This window comes from Buteo buteo, chromosome 24 (assembly GCF_964188355.1).
Source record: "Buteo buteo chromosome 24, bButBut1.hap1.1, whole genome shotgun sequence".
NCBI classification, from domain to species: Eukaryota; Metazoa; Chordata; class Aves; order Accipitriformes; family Accipitridae; genus Buteo; species Buteo buteo.
The window spans coordinates 9,011,699-9,031,195 of NC_134194.1; the positions used below are offsets into that span (position 1 = coordinate 9,011,699).

At 42.6% G+C, this 19,497-nt stretch overlaps 1 protein-coding gene across 13 annotated transcripts in view; it reads left to right on the forward strand.

Annotated features, from left to right (window-relative positions):
* SGCD (sarcoglycan delta) overlaps positions 1 to 19,497 on the forward strand; it is a 431,589-nt gene that overhangs the window by 360,438 nt on the left and 51,654 nt on the right. For all 13 annotated transcript variants that reach the window (XR_012654342.1, XM_075057001.1, XM_075056999.1 and 10 more), the window contains one exon: positions 7,505 to 7,577. Coding sequence is in view for 12 of the 13 variants with exons in the window: in XM_075057001.1 (XP_074913102.1) it covers positions 7,505 to 7,577 (73 nt within the window). In the remaining variant the exon portion in view is untranslated. The remainder of the gene's footprint in view (positions 1 to 7,504; positions 7,578 to 19,497) is intronic.

Sequence of the window (19,497 nt, forward strand, 5' to 3'; positions counted from 1 at the left end):
TCTTTTCTCAGTTTGGATGCAAGCCCTTCTGTTCTTTTCTATTATTCCCTTTAAGTTTCTCAGACATTCAACCACAGAAGCTAGGCTGTTGAAGATCAACGTGTGTCTGCAGACACACACATCACTAATGACCCGCATGCTCATCTTAGAGCTTGCAGCTCATCTTGTTTGCAAGTTTTCTAGCTTAAAACCAGGCTCCATTGATTTCTTGGGTCTATGAGTCAGACAACTGCTTCTCCTCCACCCGGCGGAGCTGGCGGTGCTGGAGTCACAAGGAGTTCCCGTCTGGCCTAACTCAACCACAGCCCAGTGCCTAAGGGTTTACTCACTCCCCATGTGCATACAGTGCCAAGACCAACATCTAAAAGATTCTAAATAATTTATATTACATTTTTATTATAAACACCTTTGTTGGTGCTGCACATGATTTCATTACATAGATTACCCGTAAAAGGACAACTCCCCAACACTTTGACAGCAAAGGTAGGCAGACAGACAGACCTTTGCAATGAACTATTTCTATAGTATCCTAGAAAGAAACGTGAATGAAGCTTTATGGCTTTTGTTCAGTGCACTGGCTTAACCTAGCTAGGCTATTATTGTTGGGCCCTGAAATGGAGCTCTTATTGATTTCAGATTTGATGAGATTCAAGGGGAGCAACAGCAATTACTATGTTCATCCATTTAAAAACATAAATTAAGGATGAATAAGGCTTTTAAAGCTAGGAATTAAAAGAAGCAGGCGCAAATCATTGCTGCCTATATTGCATTGGATTTACTTCCTGGACATCTGTTTGCACAGACACCTTTCTGCGACTGTCACGTATTACCCTGATGAGACCTACAGAGGAGAGAACCTCGTCAGACAGGTGTTTTCATGAACAAATTGCTGAAAGTGTCCTGATCAATAATGGCGGGAATAGAGGTAGTTTATGGGGCTCACCAGCACGCTATACATTGCCTCTTGACTTTAGCTAGAAAAAAAATCATAGCAAATCCTTCTCCTTCTCCCCTCATTTGCACAGTACTACATGAAGGCAGAGCCCTAAAGAAAAGATACACTTAAGCCAAGTTAATTACCAGGTTTGTCACAGGGCTCTGAGACCCCAATTTCATTATAAAGCAGTGATATGCAACACTAAAGGTGTACTGTGGGTCTGGAATTATTACTAAAAGAATACACAGAGTGGTAAAGAAATGTGTTGTCTAGAAAGAAAAGGAAAAGGAAAGTGGGGAATAGCTAACCAGGTGCATCTGCACCTGAGCGGAAACCTGATTTCCCTCCTTCGCGTTCTATTCACCCCCAAGTGCTGTTCAGCTGATTGCCACCTACCCTTGACAGCAGGAGCATCAATCATTAGTCTAAAAATACCTCTCATCACATTGCATTTGAGCTCTCCTTCTCTCCCTTCCAGCTGAGAGTAGTAGAAGCCTAGAGCGAGTTTTGTGCAGAGGGAGCGGTATGTGATCAGTATCTTACCGCGACGGCTGGAGCCCAGTTCTGGCCACGGGGAGCGGGGATGACCCTTGCCTTTGCACCAGGGAAGGTGCCGGGACAGTGTCGTGCAGCTCAGGTACTTTTGCAGCACACGGGGACAGCAAGAGGCAGCTTAGAAAGCTGAACTGTTGATGCCGACTTTCCTCTGGTTAGATTTGTTGCTGGTTAAGAAGATACACGTTCCAGCTGAGATTTGCTCCCTTCTTGGGGCATTTGTAACTCCTCTCTCCCCTACCGAGTTGCTGGCATCCAGCCAGCGTTGAGCTCACCCCAGAGCCTTTGCCTTGGTGGGGTGGCAGTGATCTCCCAGTCTTTCCTCACAAAACTCATGAGATTGATCAGCCAACTCCACATTTGGATGAAGAGGGCTTCAAAAGGCACCCTTCAACAGGAGACCGGCAGACCAACACGCACATGCACAACAGGATGCTTCTGCTTTGTTTCAATGTGAAAATGGGATTTAAAAACCACCTTGTTTTATCCTGTCTTGGATTCATGTGATAGAGCGAGATGATTGCCAAAAGCCCAGCCCCTTGGCTCTTTTTGTTGCTTCCATGTTGGCAACAGCGAGGGCAGATTGCTGTGCCAGGCACGTGCTCTGCAGCAAGAAAGGACAGCGTCTTTCTGTGTACGAGCTGGAGCTGTTCAGAAGGTACAACAGACTGGTGGCACTGGAGGCTCTTACGGTGGGTGAAGAATAGAAAGAGGGAGGCGAGAGAAGGTCCAGAAGCTGGATGTCGCTCCAACAACTCACTTGCAGTGGTCCAGACTGCAAGGCTCGTCTCCTGGATGTGGCAGTAAGCTTCTAAGAAACCACTAGTGCCAGAGAAAATACAAACTCTTGTTTGGCAGACCTGTTCTCATGCAGTCTTTCTTCTGAGTCTCGAATGAAAGATGAGAAACAAACAAACAAAAAAATCCCCAAACCCTGAAATTAAACTGTAAATATTCACTTGACATAGGACTCTTGATTTTTGTTCTTCCATGAAGTGAACACATAGAGGGGTCTTCGACATTTGTGCCCCCACACCTTATGCACTAGAAAGGAAAAAAAAGAAACATTCTTTGAGTGAATCTTTGTGGTGATTCAAAACACTTTAGGTAGATCCTGTCATATGCTTTAGAAGTTCCTGACTGATTGTGTGGAAATAAGTTATTGGGCAGAGAACCAGCTAATGGAAACACATTGATGAAATCATTTTTGAGGGACATTAAATGGAACTTAAAATAAAGCTGAAATGGCTTTATGGATTTTTCAGTCAAACTGTTTATGAACATTTATCGGTGGTAAATTACGCAGCGTCAGAAGAGGGAATCAGTAAGTATGGCTTTTAATAGAAGTCACTCTGATATAGTACTGTGAGAAAGAATAATTTATCGCCTAGGGATGTACAGTATAGTATGTTTAAATACAAATTATGTGATTGTTTTCTCTTAACTGTCTTTGGCTGTTTGCAGGTAAGTTACCCTTAGCAGCAGCGGAGAGTCTCATAAGATGAAAAAAATTACTTTCAGCACTTTGCAATGAAATAGAAATTTTGTATTATGCATTTTTCATGGTAGATAGCAAATGTTTTAATAACAGATAATTCAGGAAGCAGAAGCTGTGTTGTACAATAATAAATTTAATTTACATTTGCTTTATGCTCAGTAAAGGGAGAAGAGGGATATAACAGCTGTGATTGAGAAGGGACATTGTAGCAGCTAAGTCTTGAACTGTTGACGCTGTGCATTAATACCATTTGCCAAACCCCATCATTCCTCAGGTAGAGGACAGTAAAAATAAGACTAGGGGAGTGCAAGACTAAAAGGCACTTTCTGGTCCTGCAAATCTTGTCCCTTGGTTTTGAGATGCCATGCCTTATAGTCATGAATTTGTCAAATCTGTTAGATTGTCTGTCCCATCTAACTGAAAAGCTGCTCCCATTTTTGCTCCTCTTTCGGCTAGAAAACACTTACTTTTCTTCCCAAATATATTTGGGACCAGTTTGTTGCCACTTGCTCTCATGCCAACATTGGCCTAGAGCCAGCAGTTCTTTTTCCTTCATGTTATTTATCCTCCTAATGTATTTATACACAGCATTCGTATACCTCCTTAGCCGTCATGCTGCTAAGCTAAAAAGCCAAGTCCGTCCAGTCTTCTTTTGTAGGATAGACTTTTTCTGTTAGTGCAGTCATGACAGTATTTCCTCTCTATACACTTTCCTCACGGAGGATGAGCTGAGGGCTACATAAGCGTTAAAGGATTCACTGATGATTCTTAAAATATTGTGATATCTTCATGTTCCTGTTAGACTTGCCTCTTGCCTTTCGGTTTAATGTCATGTTTGCCTTTCCTTTGGCACTGTCTTGCTGCCATGAATCAGGAGCGGCACTCGGCCCTTATCCGGGGATGTTCCTATCCTGGAAGCATCCAACATGGAGAAGAAATTTTTACTTCTTTCTAAGCACATGATCTTGGACTTCATATTTTTAAATTTCACCCTCTCTCTTTTCTTCCACTCCTTGAGGTCAAACTTTTGTTTCTCTGTGACATCTCCCTTCTCCTCTGCAGAGCCAGAATAATCCAATTCAGTGTCAACAGCACATTCCCCTCAAACTTTCCTTCTTTTTTTGCCAAAGCCTTTAGTAAAACCACTAAATGAGGTCACTTTCTCCAGCCTAATGCCTTCACTTTCAACGCCATCCAACATTGATGCTATCACAGCCTGGCTAGGGGCTTCCATAGTGGCCAAGAGCCAGACTTTGACACCAATATCCAGCGTGGTTGAATTTGTCCAAGGCAATTGTTTCGATCAGGAGGCACTGCGGGAGCTGCCGATACCCCAGGCAGAGACCGAGACTCTTCAGCGTAGAAGAGTGAGGGCTGGTGGGAGTGGGCACATCTGAGGTCTATAAAATTTCCAGTAGCACAAAAAGAAGAGGATGGTTATTTACTGTTTTTCACAGTCCAAGGCAGAACAAACATCCAGTGAAATCATCAGGCAGCAGGTTGAAACCAAAGGAAGAACTTCTCCAGAGTATTTAATTCATCTGTGAACTCCCTGCTACAGAAATGGGGACACTTAAAATGATAATTAGGTGAGCTGAAGAAAGCTTATCAGTGTCTCTCCAGTGGCTGGATGAGACGGCCAGCTCAAGGAGTCCCTCAGCTGCTGACAGCCAGAGTCAAGGGAGGGATGTCTCAGTCCTGGTCCCTCAGCATCCCCTCGTGGATGATGGCCAACTTGGTGACAGGGACAGGTGGCCCTTTGGGAGATCTTGTGTTCTTAAAACAGAATACTAAGAAATTACGCTGTCAAGGCAGGAAGCCTTATCAAGGTAGTGTTCACTTCTAATTCGTATCAAAGCAGAGAAACAGAAGGGTTTGGAAATCTCATTCCTGTTCCCAGTGCATAAGGGACTCTTTCATGGATCTGGGAATAAAGAAGACAGGAAAAGAGGGTTTAAGAACTGTGTAGGGAAAGGAGAACAAGGAGATGGAGGAGAGGTATAGCAGGCTTTTTTATTTTCAGCCTTCCTGAAATGACTGCACTGGAATCTCTGCTGGCTTTGTTTCCAAAGTTGCTCCCTGCATTTAAATTAAATAATGAAAGCCTGGAAAACCCCAAGTCATTAGAAATATGCTAAAGTTTCTCCTTATTCTGCAAGCATTTCTGGTTACGTGCAGATCATTATTTTGGGCTTTGCATAACTTAAGTAGCTGACTTAAAGTGTGTAAAAATGAATTAAAATTACCAGCATAAGGTCACCATTTAAGCAATACAGGTGAAAAGGGTACAAGAACATCTATGTGCACCTCTGCAGCTGCACCTCCTCATCTTCCTCCTCTGGAAAATCATTGTTTTATTATGCAGATATGTGCAAGCTGTGTCTTTTGCTAAGTTTCATTGCAAAGCTAATAGCCAAGGCAATTGTGTGGATAAACAGAGATTTAAATCATTTGGAAACTGTTGAGAGAGGACAGATCTGATAATAATAACCTTCAAGCAAGTTACAGCTGCTTTTGACAACTTGTAACGATGAAGGCTTATAGTAAAGTTAAGAGCTAAATATCTGTATTGTGCCATAGGATCAATTTCAATTCCCAAGTATAAAGCTTCAAATTTTAGGCTGCTTTTATCATCTTTGAGATTACTTTGTTTTTCTCTAGGTTAAAAAGCAGTTGGGTTTTTTTAATAAATGTTACAGCGCTTATTTTCATTCTGATTCTTTTTCTTTAACACCATTGGACAGCTTAGATAATTTATTTCAGTGCAAAGAAAGTGTAGCCTTAATGAAGCCACAGGTGTCTCTCACTTATAGGAGAAGTTACAGAAGGATGTTTTATTAACATGTTTTGCATCATCTCAGAACTTTTTTTATTCTATAGTGGCGACTTCCAGACTGCACATTAGTAACAATTATAATAGCACGTGTTAAGAGATCTCAAACAGTGTATGTAAATGGTCTAATCAGGATCTCTAGTTTGAACCAGTAGCTTTATCAAAGTAATAATTAAGGAATTAAAAAAATGCCACTGATGCTGTTTGCATGCTGACACTGAAATTGCTGTGATGACTACAGATAATGAATGGCAAATTGTTCACAATGCGTCTGAACACAAGACCACAGGTCTAAATTTAAGAATACAGGTCGTACTTGCTCGTCGGGCAGGCAGCTATATATTAGAGAACATGAACATTAATTTCTAGCACACTGCTGTGTGTAAGGCAGTTAGTACCGTTCTCAGTTGTGTTTTAATTGGCAGTTTCAATGGGAGCAAGAACGTGACATTCTGCAGCAAAGAGCATCAGTGACAGCACGTGGGGACTCCTGTGTCCCAATAGAGTATTTTAAAAGTGGAACAGGTTCAGAAAAGAGCAATGAGAAGTCCAGAAAATCTGCTTCGCAGTGAATGATTCAGAAAGCCGTAACTTTTCAGAGAATCAGAGAAGGTTGGGGTGGTTGGGTCACTGTCGGTATCTACAGAAGGTAGAGAGTCTGCTCATGCAGGGCCAATGAGCTGGCACATGAGGACACGAGAAAATTTAGTGCCTGAAGGCTGAAGTGAGACCTGTTCAGATTAGATGCACATTTTTAAGTTGGAACAATTAGTGGAAAGGCTTAGCAGAGGATGGCATGGGCTGCCTTTGGCTTAAAAGGTGATAAATTGGCTTAAATGATATGGGGAGGGAAAACTCATCTTTCTAGAGAGACACAGCATGGCTCAGTCACAAATTACGGACCCAATGCAGGGATGACTGGGTGAAATGGCCCAACCTGGGCTATATGCAGGTGGCCACGGAAGAGGGTTGCAGTCGCCTGAAACTTAGGAAAGCTGTTCATATTACCTAGCAGTTCACAGCTCGCAATCTAAAACCAGTCAGCAAATGTGGGTAGTGCTGCCTTCCCCACCATCTCTAAGAGAAGGGGAAAATGAGCAGAAGTTAAATAACTTCTGGGTCACACATCAAACCAGTGGCCAGGCTGGGACTAGAGCAGAGTCTGCTGCCTGCTTGTGCTGCATTTCATCAGGTGGACACCTCCCTCCTTTTCCCCAGGCAGGAGCACAGCTTGACCGGAGAGACATTTGCAGTGATCGAGCCAAAATTTGATTTTCTCCTTTGAGTATCTCTCAGAGCCCAGCAAAAGAAATAATGTCATGGCATGCATCCAGGTTCATTAATGAGGGACATAGCTGGATTAGATGCCTGGTTACCAAGGGGGTATCTTTTCCAAGCTCCCTGCATCAGTTGGGTCAGCAAACACTTCCCACAGTCAGGGTGCAAGCAGCTGCTTTTACAGCCAGAAGTGCAGTTTACAGGCAAATCCCAGTTGTAATCAAGGCAACCAATTTCAGATGATCAAGATCTGGCTTTTCCTGGGGACAGAAGGGTTGTGTGCAAGAGAGAAATGGGGTCAGGCAACGGGTTAAATTGCACCTAGGTATGATTTGACAATCACTCCCCTGATAACAGCTTATAATGTTTACAATTTGTCTTCTGTTTTGTTTTGTGATTTCAGGAGCAGAAGGCACAGTGTTCCCTAAATCTATAGAAACTCCCAATGTCAGGGCAGACCCCTTCAAGGAACTAAGGTAAACTTTGGAATGTGGTTTAACGGTAACTCAGTGGCGCCTTGTTGGAGTTGTACATACTGCTGGGCATCATTTTTGCTTTTGCTTAAGAGCTTGGGGATTCACTTTGGAAGGCATCACCAAGAGGATGCCATGGAAGAGAAGGGACCTGCCGTGTTTACATGTAACATGACCGAGCTCAAGGCAATCACAGGTCATGAGAGCATTGTTTCTCCTCTGTAACATGCTCTGCGTACCTTGGGCTCAGCATTTGAAAAAAAAATAAATCTTTTCCTGGTTGTGCAGGGAGATACTGGAGTCCGGGCTGAAACACAGGCAGTTGCAGCAGGCAAGAGGATAATGCTCCCCAGCATTATCTGTCTCGCAGAAATGCAAACCCTCCCTGACCTACACAGGGTCTAGCTGTGCACGCATGTAACTGCTGACACTCACAGAGATGCTGCTTGCTGACAGCAATATTTCAGGAGGCAATAAACAGCACAGCTCCTGAGAACCAGCTTTGCCCTCAAGCTTATGCTGGGCATTATATTTATTAAAAAAAAAAAAAAAAGCGTGGCACTACAGGTTAGTTTGGAAGACTAGTCTCTGAAAAGAGACTAATCATATGGCCTAATAAATTATTGACTGAATCTCCTGATATCTTCTGACCAAGAGGACTGTAGGGGTTTGCCATCAATGCTCTAATTTTCCTTCCTTAGAAAAAGAGAGAGAGAGAAAAGGCGAAAAAAATTCTCCAGAAGGATATCTTGTCCTTAGGTCTTGGGTTGCAAACTCCTTTCCTGGAAACTGCTGGGGATGAAGCAATCTTCAGACAGCTGAAGGTGTGCACGAGCACTGCAGATTTACTGCGGATGCAGTGAGGTGGGAGAGGACCTCTCATTAACTCTCTCTGCTCTGATACCGGGCATAGTTATGGCCCAGCTAGATCACCGTGGAAGTTGAAGAATATCCTGGCTGCCTTCCTTTGGGTCTCTCTCTATCTTTCAGTTTCTCTCTTGAAACACTCTAATTGTTCCCATTTTGCACTCAGGGGTTCATATGTCAGACAACAAGCACGGTGGTGCTGTGGTTCAGTTTGTTAGGAAAGTTTGTTCTCTTTCTCTGTGAAGTGACTTTAACCCTGCCTTGTGGTTTTCCCAATCTTGGTATACTTCCTTTAAAAAAAGAGGAAACAGGGTCTTTGCTCAGCCTGACATGCGACTGCCAGGGCAGCTCCAGGGTCTGCTGTGGTGGAAGGAGCCGCAGGAGGGCAGGGTGCGCTGGTGCAGAGCACACGTCCCCTCCGTTTCTCCGGGCAGAGCAAGCAAATGAAGCAGTCAGCAGGTGGGTGGATTGGTAGGTGAGGTTCGGGGAACAAAGGCTTTCAGGCACAGCCCATGTTTACTGACATTTTCAGGAAAAAAAAAAAAGAAAAAAAAGCAAGTTCATAGTTAAAATATCCACTAGCATCTAAGTCACTTACAAAACCAGGTCCCGTTTTCAGTAGTGAAAAAGAGATGCAAGATTTAGGTCTAAGTTTGTGGTTGCTTAGGTGTTTTCTAAACATGGGAGGGGAATTTAATCCAAATAAGTGTCGGGTGTCATATTAGAGGGGGAAAATGTGAATTAAAATGGCCTTAATCTGATTACGTATGCTTCTGTTCCAAAGGGAATTAAGATAAATGAAATTGAAATGAATTAATGGCAATATCCATCCGAGGGGTTGATTCAGTATATTTGATCTGCTTTAAATTCGTGTTGTTAGTTCACTTGTTTTATGCAGAGAGCCGTTAGATAACTGACTTCATTTGAAATTAGTGGACTGGGTGAAAAAAATCCTATAAAAATTGGGGGGGGGGGGGGGGGGCGTGTCTTTTTTTTTTTAAGGGAAAATCATTTAATAGGATTTACCTTGAAAAAAAAAATCCCACAGGGTCCTAAAACATTTTGTGTGCTTCTGAAAACTTTATCTTGGCAAAAATAAATGTTTTTCCACCACCCTGAGAAGAAAAAAGCAATGGTAGCACTGTGTAGAGAAAGCAAAGTTTCCCAAGAGCAAATGCTCTATTCCTCCCCAAACCAAGAACCATCCATCTCTCTCCCTACATGTTGGAGCACTGGCTGCTTCTTAGGTAAAATGGTGCCTTTTGGGTGCAGTACAGAGTTAAGAGACAAAATAATCTTACTCTGGGGGGACATTTTTTGGTACCTTCCTATTTTGACAGCAAAGTGTGTGCGTAAGGTGTCGTTTTGGCCTATTTAAAAAGATGCTGCAGTGAAAAGGGACGGAATGAGATGGCAGCCTATGGGTCCTGAGCTCTCATACATTGCTAGGAAAACAGCATTGTAAACATGCACTCAGTAGCTAGCTTGATTCTAAAAGACCTTTTTCTGTAAGAAATCATGCAAACTTTCTTTCCTCCTTTGTCTGAAGTTCTCGGGGTGGGAAAGTGCACATTCAGCTATTGCAGGCCGTCACCAAGTGCCACCAATCTCCATCGCTCTTCCTAGACCAAATAGTTACGATTAGTTACATGATTTATCCATTTGGTCTTTTCAGTACCATACTGACTCCCACTTTTTTGTTAGGAGACTTCAAAATAAGGTGACAGCGACTGTCACTATCAGAAAGAGAGGAGACCAAGTGCTCCTGTCACCACTGGGAGTCAGACCATCTGTATGTCTTCTTTCCCTTTCTCCTCTCCTTAACAGACTGATTTCTCCTGCAAGACAGGCAGTACGCTAATCATGCCAGTCACCCCTGTTTCTTTCCTTCTTTTCCTCCCATCTCCCAAAGCCCTTCAGTCATGCCCAAGTGTCACGAAGACTGACATGCGCCAAGTGACAGCACACACATCCTCAACAGACTTTCTGTCCCCATTTAGCTGACCAACGGTCTTCAGTTCATGTAGCCTAATTCATTTATTAGTAACCGGCTGCTCTACAAGGTGGTCGCCGTCCTGGAGAACAGACAAGGTGTGTTCCTCTTTCCCGACTGCCCTTTTTAAAACACTTTTGTCTGCAGAGGTTTAGATGGAGGAAAATCAGGTGGCCGTATGTGCGTAACTTTTTCCCTGCATGCTAAGCCCATCACAAGGCTGCAAGAATTAGTTCAATGTTTGTTTGATCCAGGTCTGGACTTTGTTGCTGATCTTCTCAGGAGGTGCTCTCTCCTGCTGCAGACTCATGTGTCCTAAACCAATCCTATTCAGTATCAGTTGTAGTAGGAATGCCAGAGCTCATAAATGTCTTGTTTAGTGCAGGGTGTTATTAACGGTTCATGTTTCCTATATGGGATCTAGAATATTCTTTAATAATGACCTAAGAACTAGAGATGGTTGAAAAACGATTTGATATACTTCTGTGAACATTTCCATGTTTTTACTTATTTAAAGTAATTTTAGGCTCTTGAAAGTTTTGGTAGTTGTTCATTGGGTTCTAAACTGGTCAAAAACAGTAAAAAAAGAAAGGAAACAAATTCAAATTATTTTCAAATTCTTGGAATGGTTAATATTGCCATTCAATATCATCCCAAAATAGTTTCGAGGGAGGGCTTGGGAGATTTGTTTGGACATTGAAATAATTGTACTTATCTGCATTGACTCTTTTTAATGCACGCTGGTGTCTTTGACATATGGTAATGTGATTGCCTATGTATAAAAGTTGAATTCAAGATGACCTTTTTTCACTGGATTATTTTAGTAGCACCCAAGTAACTTGTCAAGAGCCTGTCTTGAGAGCCTCTCCTTGACACTGGCAGGAATCACCTGCCTTTCTCTATTTATCTTCTTCCAAAAGGCAAATATATCCAAGGAGGCTAACAGAAGTTGTCGGACAAACACAAGATCAGCAAACTTCCGAGGTGAGGGATAAAGGCTAGACTAGCCAATGAGTAAAGAAGAAGGGAAATAATTTGAGGGGAGGGGATTAAAAAGTGGGTGATCCAATATAAGAAAAAATATCAGGAGGATGTTGTTAAACTGCTAAGTGCTGGAAGCTGGGAGGTTGTATGCCAGATGGGTGCTGTGTTACAGCGTCCATCCCAGTCCCTGGGCTCAGAGCTAGCCTGAGTACCTCCCCAGTGTCCAGGTCATGCTGGGCAGGGGCACCCAGAGCATGGAAACCAGGTTTAGGGCATTTCTGTTCCAGAGTTAAATAAAAAGAAATCAGCACGAAATTCACTCCATGAGGGGCAAGCACACAGCTGGAATTCATCCACAATTATTGTAGGTTAAAAATGCAGTAAACCGCTCATCCAAGGCCAGGAAACCAAGGGATAACCGTTTTCCTGTAATGCACAAATACAGTTAAGGAAGAATTAATCCCTTGGGCTTGAAGGGGTAATTTTTGACCAAAGTTAATTATGAAGCACTGAAAGTACCAAATGGCAGATGAAATGTACCTGCAGCTTGATTTTATTAGTGCAATTCTACCTTACCATGTGCAGTACTGAACTATCCAAATAGTCCAAGTGAGACCTATTGTAACAAAAAGCAATTTAATACAGTGCTTAGCTGATGTAACAATACTCATTTTGCAAAACAGTAATTCTTACCGAATTAAGGTTTCTCTTAGCTGTGTTTCACAAGGCAGCAGCAACATTTTCAATAAGTATGAACACAAATAATGTTTCTGTCTAAAACCTGTTACATTAATAAAGATTAAGGGAACAAAAATTAGAGGAAATGCAAAAAATGAATGGTATGAAAGAGGAAGTAATTGATGAGAAATGGAAGTTGTTTATAAAGACTAGTGTGTGATACTGAAACACTGTGTAGTTTACAGCAAACACTTGGGGATTCCTGTGAGGTGCCAGCAAATGTAAAATGGCCAATGTAGCCTTGTATCTAGCTGGTGTTATTTTCCGTTTAATTTACCAGAAAGGGTGCGATTCTTTTCTCTGTTATACCAGTGCAATCCCAATAATTTTGGTAGTCCTACCAGCTTAAAAGACAACAGACTTTTGCCTTGGGGTGAGCTTTACTTTCCACATTGTAACAAATATAACTATTTTCATATGACACAGATGGGTTGGATTTATATGACTATCTCCACTGAAGTCAACACATTAGCGTGCAACTAAAATGAGAGAACAGGTTCCTGGTTTCTAAACTTCAAGCTAACTTAAGTGGACTTCAGGGAGTTTCTTTTGAATGGCAGAGGTCCTCATCACTCTTCATTGTTTAATCTAGGAGACCACACCTGATCTAACAATTTTCCTGCAACAGCTAAAGCTTCTTGAAATGCTTGCTGTTGGATGAAACTTTCTCAGGGCAGAATTCACACTGATTTCACGGCCACAGCCACTTTGCTTTAGCCTTTCCTCCTGTTGACATCCCTTCAAAGCTGCTGCCTGTTCATCTGTTATAGAAGACAAGCCACAGCCCTCCCAAATCAAAGGCAGGCTTTCCATAGGCTTCTTGTGGGCAGCGTATTATAAGGCTTGGAGTTACAAGGCAGTCGATTGCTGGGGCTTTCCATCTGTTAAAGTATTTCTGTTGCAAAAAGGGGGATAAGGGGGTTGCTGTTCCCTTCCTTTACCCCAGCAAATCTTCTCTTAATGACCTTCATCTCTTTCACACCCAGCACCAGAAAAGGGGGATTTAGCTCTTGGTGTCCTTTCCTTCCCTGCTTTTAGCAGGTGAAGCCTAGATTTGGATGAGATGCTCAGGAGGCACGTGCCTAGGAAATGGCAGAGGCGTTGACAGAGCTTTGCTGATTTATCCCGGCTGGATAAATCATGGCCCTGCCCTGTTCACAGTGCTGCTAATAGCATCTGTCCATAGACAGGCAGATCCTCTTCAAAGAGGGCTAATGGATGGTGAAAGCAGGCTTGGCAGGAAGGGGAGCTTGGCATGAAGGTGTTTTGAACACGGTATATTGCTGAAATAAAAAATGAGATAGACTCGAGCTAGGGAAAAAAGGCAAAGCAGTTGGAATTGGTGGTTGAGCAGCCTGCAGTGGGGTGCGTGGCTCTTTGCAGATGTGCTCATGCCCCCTGTGCTGCAGGAATGCGTAGGTGCGAGAGCATGCGTATTCCACCAGAGCCACATGGCCCTTCAAGTGGGAATAGGGAAGTAAAGGACAGATTTCTAAAGGAAATGCCAAATGGCATCACTTATGGGATAGAGAGCAGTGGAAATATCCCTCTCATTTGGTGGTTGGTGGGAGGATACACAAGACTCCTTCTGCATATAATTAAGTAGCATAATTGCAACTGGAGCAATGGCTCCAGACAGAGACCAGTTTAACTTTCCCTGGGCCCTGAATAGAATACAGTAGCCTGGTTCATTATTCTCTCTCTGCATGTATTCTGTAGGGGTTTCCTAATGCAAACAAAGCCTTTTTTCTGGGAGATATTAATCGTCAATCCTGACTGTTATCTCAGACTGAATATCTTTCTTGTATACAAGATCTGTATCCTGCCTAGGTGCGTTGTGCCCAGGATTGTCATTAGCTTTCAACAGCAGAATGTCACTTGCTCCATAATCAGAGCATTCATCTAACCTTCGAGTGCTGTTCACAAAGGTGTATGAGCCAGAAGTCCTCTGGGACTTAAGAGAAACCCTATCAGTGTGACCAATCTGTACAGTCAGACATGCATGTATATCCATTTGAATAACAAAAATGTGAGGGTTTTTTGCCTTTTTTTAACTCTCTGTACGGCACACCACTAACCTTGAGTAGAAAATAGATGCTAATAAATGCAAGGTCTTAAAAATGTGAATTATAGCCATTTCACACTCCATGGCAGACTCACACTGGTGAAATGGCTTAATACTTAATTACAATGCTTGTCCTTCTCTCAAGTGCAGATGACATTCCTCAGATAGATTTTGCAATGACATCTGTGGAAATAAGTTGCGAAACTAATTAGTTATTCATATGATACAGAGTATTGACTATGCACTGATTAAAAGGATGTGGTGACACATCTAACATGATGTATCTGTCTAGTAGGTTAGTCTGCTCCCTGAGGTGGTATTTTTTGGAAGGTCTTACAGAAAATGATGCAAATACCCTTTAGCCTCTAGAATGCAGATGTTTATAGAAAGTGTTGCCTTTCATTTACATTTTGATAATGATTAAGGAGGGCTACATGTTCCAGAGTGACATACCTTACTGCTTGTGCCCTGGGAGGAAAACCTGGTCTGCAGGCTTTAAGGACCGTTTTTGGGGTGTCAGCTGTAACAGGACCTGCAGGTTATTGTCTAACTGCAGCTATAAGTGTCCTAAAAGCAATCATCAGACAAGGACCCAGAGAGGAGGGCAGGCAAACCAGCGTTTGTTTCAGTGCAAGTTGGGCAACACGTTTGCCTTTCAGCAGAGCCTGGCTAGTGCTGCTCTTATGTAGCGTAGTTGGGAAATGCTGCACTGTGAATCCGTTGGTGTGCTGGTCTGGGATGCAGCATTTCTAATGCTCTGTGAGAGGCTCAGAAACTGTTGTTTTATCATAACATTTGTACTTGAGATAGAGCTATTTGTACCAAGGATATTGAGCATGAAATACAGAAGTAAATAGAAAGGTGGCAAAGAAAGCACCTTACCTGCCTATCACTGTGATCCCAATCCTTTGCAAATACTGTGATATTTAGGATGTAATCGTGTTCAAAATGACTGAATAGCTCAGAAGAGAAGGAGATTTTCCTTTGAACGCTATTCTTATCTTAAAGAAATGAGAGGAATGTAATCCACTGAGCACCATGTTTGCTTTTGGGTAGAAAAATACATGGTTTTCTTTAATATTTCTCTCTATCCCTTTATGCTTCTCTCCAGCTGTGTATCTCGCATTTCTAAAACCCAAAATGAAGAGCAAAGCAGGCAAAATAAAAATCTTTGCCTTACTCAGCACTCGGTACCTGCTTTTAAAGAAGGACTGTCTCCCCACTGAGACTTTGCACGCGAGCCTGGGAGCCCTCTGGCAAACAGAGCTCCCCGCGCCTGCAGCCGTGCAGAGCCCAGCATGGGAACCGCATCTGGGATTTTGCCTGACGAAGAGCCAGTTACGGACCAGCTTCCTTAAAACCGAGCATTTAACATGAACTTCTCATTAACCTCATACAAAATAGGGAAGGACAGTTCAGAGGCTTTTCTTGCCCAAGTGAAGAGGTCCTCAGGGTTTCGTTTCCTACTGCTGTCTGCTGATGCCGGAGGGTTTGGCTGTATCAAGCAATAATACTTATTATTTAGTGTGAGTGAGGTACTTTGAGCTATACAAGTCCACTGTGATTAAAAAGGACACTATTACAAATACACTAATTGTACTTTAGACTGTAGTTAGGAATCGATACCTGTTGCATAACCCTGTTAAAGAGAGGAGAAAAATGTGTCCATAACTGTAATGGGATCCTTTCATTTGAAAGCAGTATTTTGTAGACTTACTAAGAGAAATCATAAATATTCACTGTGCCTACAGAATCTTTATTCTGAATTTATGTCTCATGTGGAATAGGGTTGTTTTCTCTAGGCCAAACAGGAGTAGCTATGTCGTTTCCTCATGACTTTAATTGATTTTACCTTTTTAATGGGCGGTGGCTACTGCTGCTCTATTCCACCTGCATATTTTGCAGGATGGATTTATCCCGTGGGTTATTGTGGCACCTTTGGCTGTTTTGAATAGTAGTCATTTCCGACCAAATAGCATTGCTGAGTTCATAGTAAAGGAATGTCACTCCCTGCTGTCAAATGGTGTTTGGATTCAGCTCTGCGGAGGCAGCACGTGGCTAATGAGAGCCCCTTTCTAAATATGACTCAGCAGTCAAACCTGTGTCCCTCTTTGGGGACCCCTACACAACCCATAGTTGCTCCCCTGGTCTCTGCTTCATCTAGAACAATAGTAACATATTATTAGTGCGTGAGCATTTGCTGTGTGCTGCCGTGTGTTTTCTGGGCTCAGAAGTGAGTTGGCTCAGCAGCGGCGGACTGGAGATGGTTGGTGACCCGTCTTGCACCTTGTGCACGCTCATGTCCCGTGAAGGGAGGAAATGGAAATGCAGAAGCTACTTGTGCCGTCAGCGCAGGCAGAAGCTGGCAGGTGGTTCCTCTTTCTCTTCTCTGTCTTAGTAAAATTGAGAGCCTCATTTCCAGATTCTGCTGACGCTTCTGAAGCTGGCAGTCCCCTGCTCAGGTTCCCAGCTGAGTTGGCATTGGAGTGACTCACTGAAAAAAGCAGCATTTTTTGAGGCCAAGCACGTGAAAGCACCGTATTAAAGGTGGAGCGTTGCTAGTTTGAAAGGCAAAGTGGCAGCCACCATTTCATCCATCAGCAGAGGTGGCTGCTATAAATACATACCTCAGTACATACACACAGCTTTGCTGGCAAGTAAAATAACGCCGTATTTCACTTGAGCTGCACAAGGACATTGTGTCCTTGGATGGAAGAAGCCAAACTTAGAAGCCTGTGTTTCACACGGTGTCATATGGTTTCAGGACCATGCAGGAGATGAGGAAGCAGAAACGTGATTGCAACCCTGTAATAGCTAAAAAAGCAGGTGAGTGGCTCCAAGAAAGCCTGAAAAAACATGTTCAGAAATACAGCTTGGTTCTCCAGAGAGAAGGAGCATATCTCCCAGGGTGTGGGCAGTAGCTGCAGAAGGAGAGGAGCTTTTCCCTGGGTTAGGCTAACACGAATGGGTGTTGGGCTCTTGGGACCCTCCTGGCAGTTGTTTCACCAGCTGAAACTCAGCTGCAATTCTCTGTTTCTCATGTCGAGTTGACTTCGGTTCCCGAGTTCTCTCTTGCTTTTCACAATACAAAAAGAAAAACACATTCTCTCCCTCTTTGCCTGGTTTCATGTCATTAGGGACGACTGTGGGAAGGCTGGCTGAGGACATGTTGTAAAGTGACACAGGGGAATCAAGCAAGAAAGTAAACCAAAAAAACCCCAAACTTAGGCCATCAAGGATCATAAATGAGATTGTAAAGCAGAGGGGAAATGGCCTCCTGGTGAGCTTGAGAACAGCTGAGAGGGCTGGATAATGAGGGGATGTGCTGCTGTAAGGAGATGTTCCCTGTCAGTGAACCCAGTGAAAATCTGCTTATATTTGATATAATAAGGGCAAAAAGCAAGACACAAAGGGTTTATGCTGCTAGTGCTGAACTGTGTGGCAGTGATAAAAATATGTCATGTCCTGTCCACTTCTTAAGTATTAACATTTTAAAAGACAGAGAAAGAAGTGAAGTAAAATGTCAATTTATTTTTTTTTTTTATTAAGGATTTGGTGCCTTAACTTTAATGAAGAAGTAATAAATATAAATGGATATTAATGGAAGGTTATTAGAGCTGTTCATTTTGATAGAAAATATGCAGTATCTTCTCGTGCAATGCCAGAGGTTAAAGATTGTTATTGCTTCCTAAGGTTTCTGAAATTAAATTCTCTCTCTTATGACCCACAAGGTATGATGGAAAATGTGCGCATGTGGAATGGTTTGTAATAAATTCATATTGCAATAAAAGTCTCTTTAGAAAAACAGGATATCTTACAAGAATCAGCTGAGGAGCTCTGTCTAAAGATGGAAACTTTTTTATAAACCTGAAGAATTTCGTTTTGGAAACTCACGTGCTGCCAGAATGATCATCTGGAAAGCACAGAGAAACTTGTGAAAAGGTCCTGAGCTTTCAGCTGGTAGTTGAAAGGCAGAGTTCCCTTGGTTAAAAACTGCTTGACTTTAACAGACTTTTATCTGGTTTGTACACTTCTAATTAATTACAAATTACATTTCTGACAGAGCCTTTTAGGGTACAAAAATTAAGCCTTTCGTAGTTGCTGTTCATTTCTATCTAAAGCCTCCAAACCTCTCAGTACCAGATCATCAATTCTTGTTCCCCTGGGGCAGAAAGAACTGTGCTGTGAGCATGGTGGAAAAAGCCAGTCCCAGCTGTACGGTGCCAGGAGATTTGGGCAATGCATTTCTACTCCTTGCCAAATCCAAACCCTTAGGTGTATATCATACTGCAGGCATTGGCTTAATTCACTAATACTTTTTGAAGAAACTTTGGTAATGTGGGATTACCGATGCAGTTTTGGTGTTAGTATTAATAGGCTAAATCCTGTAGGCAATGCTTTGCCTTTATTAAAAAAAAAGTTCCCATGAAGTCATGAGGTAACGATGGCCTTACACAGTACATTATGTCCCTTGTTCACTACTGTATAATTCCTTTCAAGTTAATGACGTCTTCTTGTAAACACACTGTATGCGTTTTTGCATGAACTGCACACGTGGAAACAAGCTGGGTCCTGAATTCATCCCTGGGATCTGGTCGCTGCCTTAGCGTGGGGCTTGGCCCGTCTATGCCCTGCCTACTTCCATAAATGCTCAGGTCTTGCTATATGGGATCAAACTGATTGTATCAAGAAGAGAGTAATTTGCCATTCACTTACGCTCAGTTCCTCATCCCCACCATCAGTTTGTGCTTAATTCTTTGCAAAAAAAGATCTTACTGAAAACATCAAGGGCAATACTGCTAAAGAGAGCGGAAAATGGAACACTAAATATCTCCTAGTCCTTTCCTGCTCTTTCCTGCTTAGCATGTGACAAATTTTCTAAAACACCCACTAAATATGTTGATTTTATGGGTTCTCAGTTGAGCAGTGGGGTATCATTTAATCTCTCAATCCATTGGCATTGTTCTGAACAGTGAGAGACGACCAAGCAATGACTTTGTCAGAACATTTTGCAGAGCTCGGAGGTGCATGGCATTCAAGCAACATCACAGCAGGAGTCTAAATCTATGAGTCTGGAGGTTAGTTACAGATAGAAAGAATAAATCAAGCAATAAAGGATGCCTATAAAAAAGGATGCTGCCTCTTAAATGAAGACACTTTAGAGTTCATCATAAACCTCTGACATGTATTCAGTCACTCTGCCTGCTGTCACAGTCTGAAATATATTTCAAGGTGCCTGCATATTTTATGCTGTAACCTCTAATAAATACATGCAC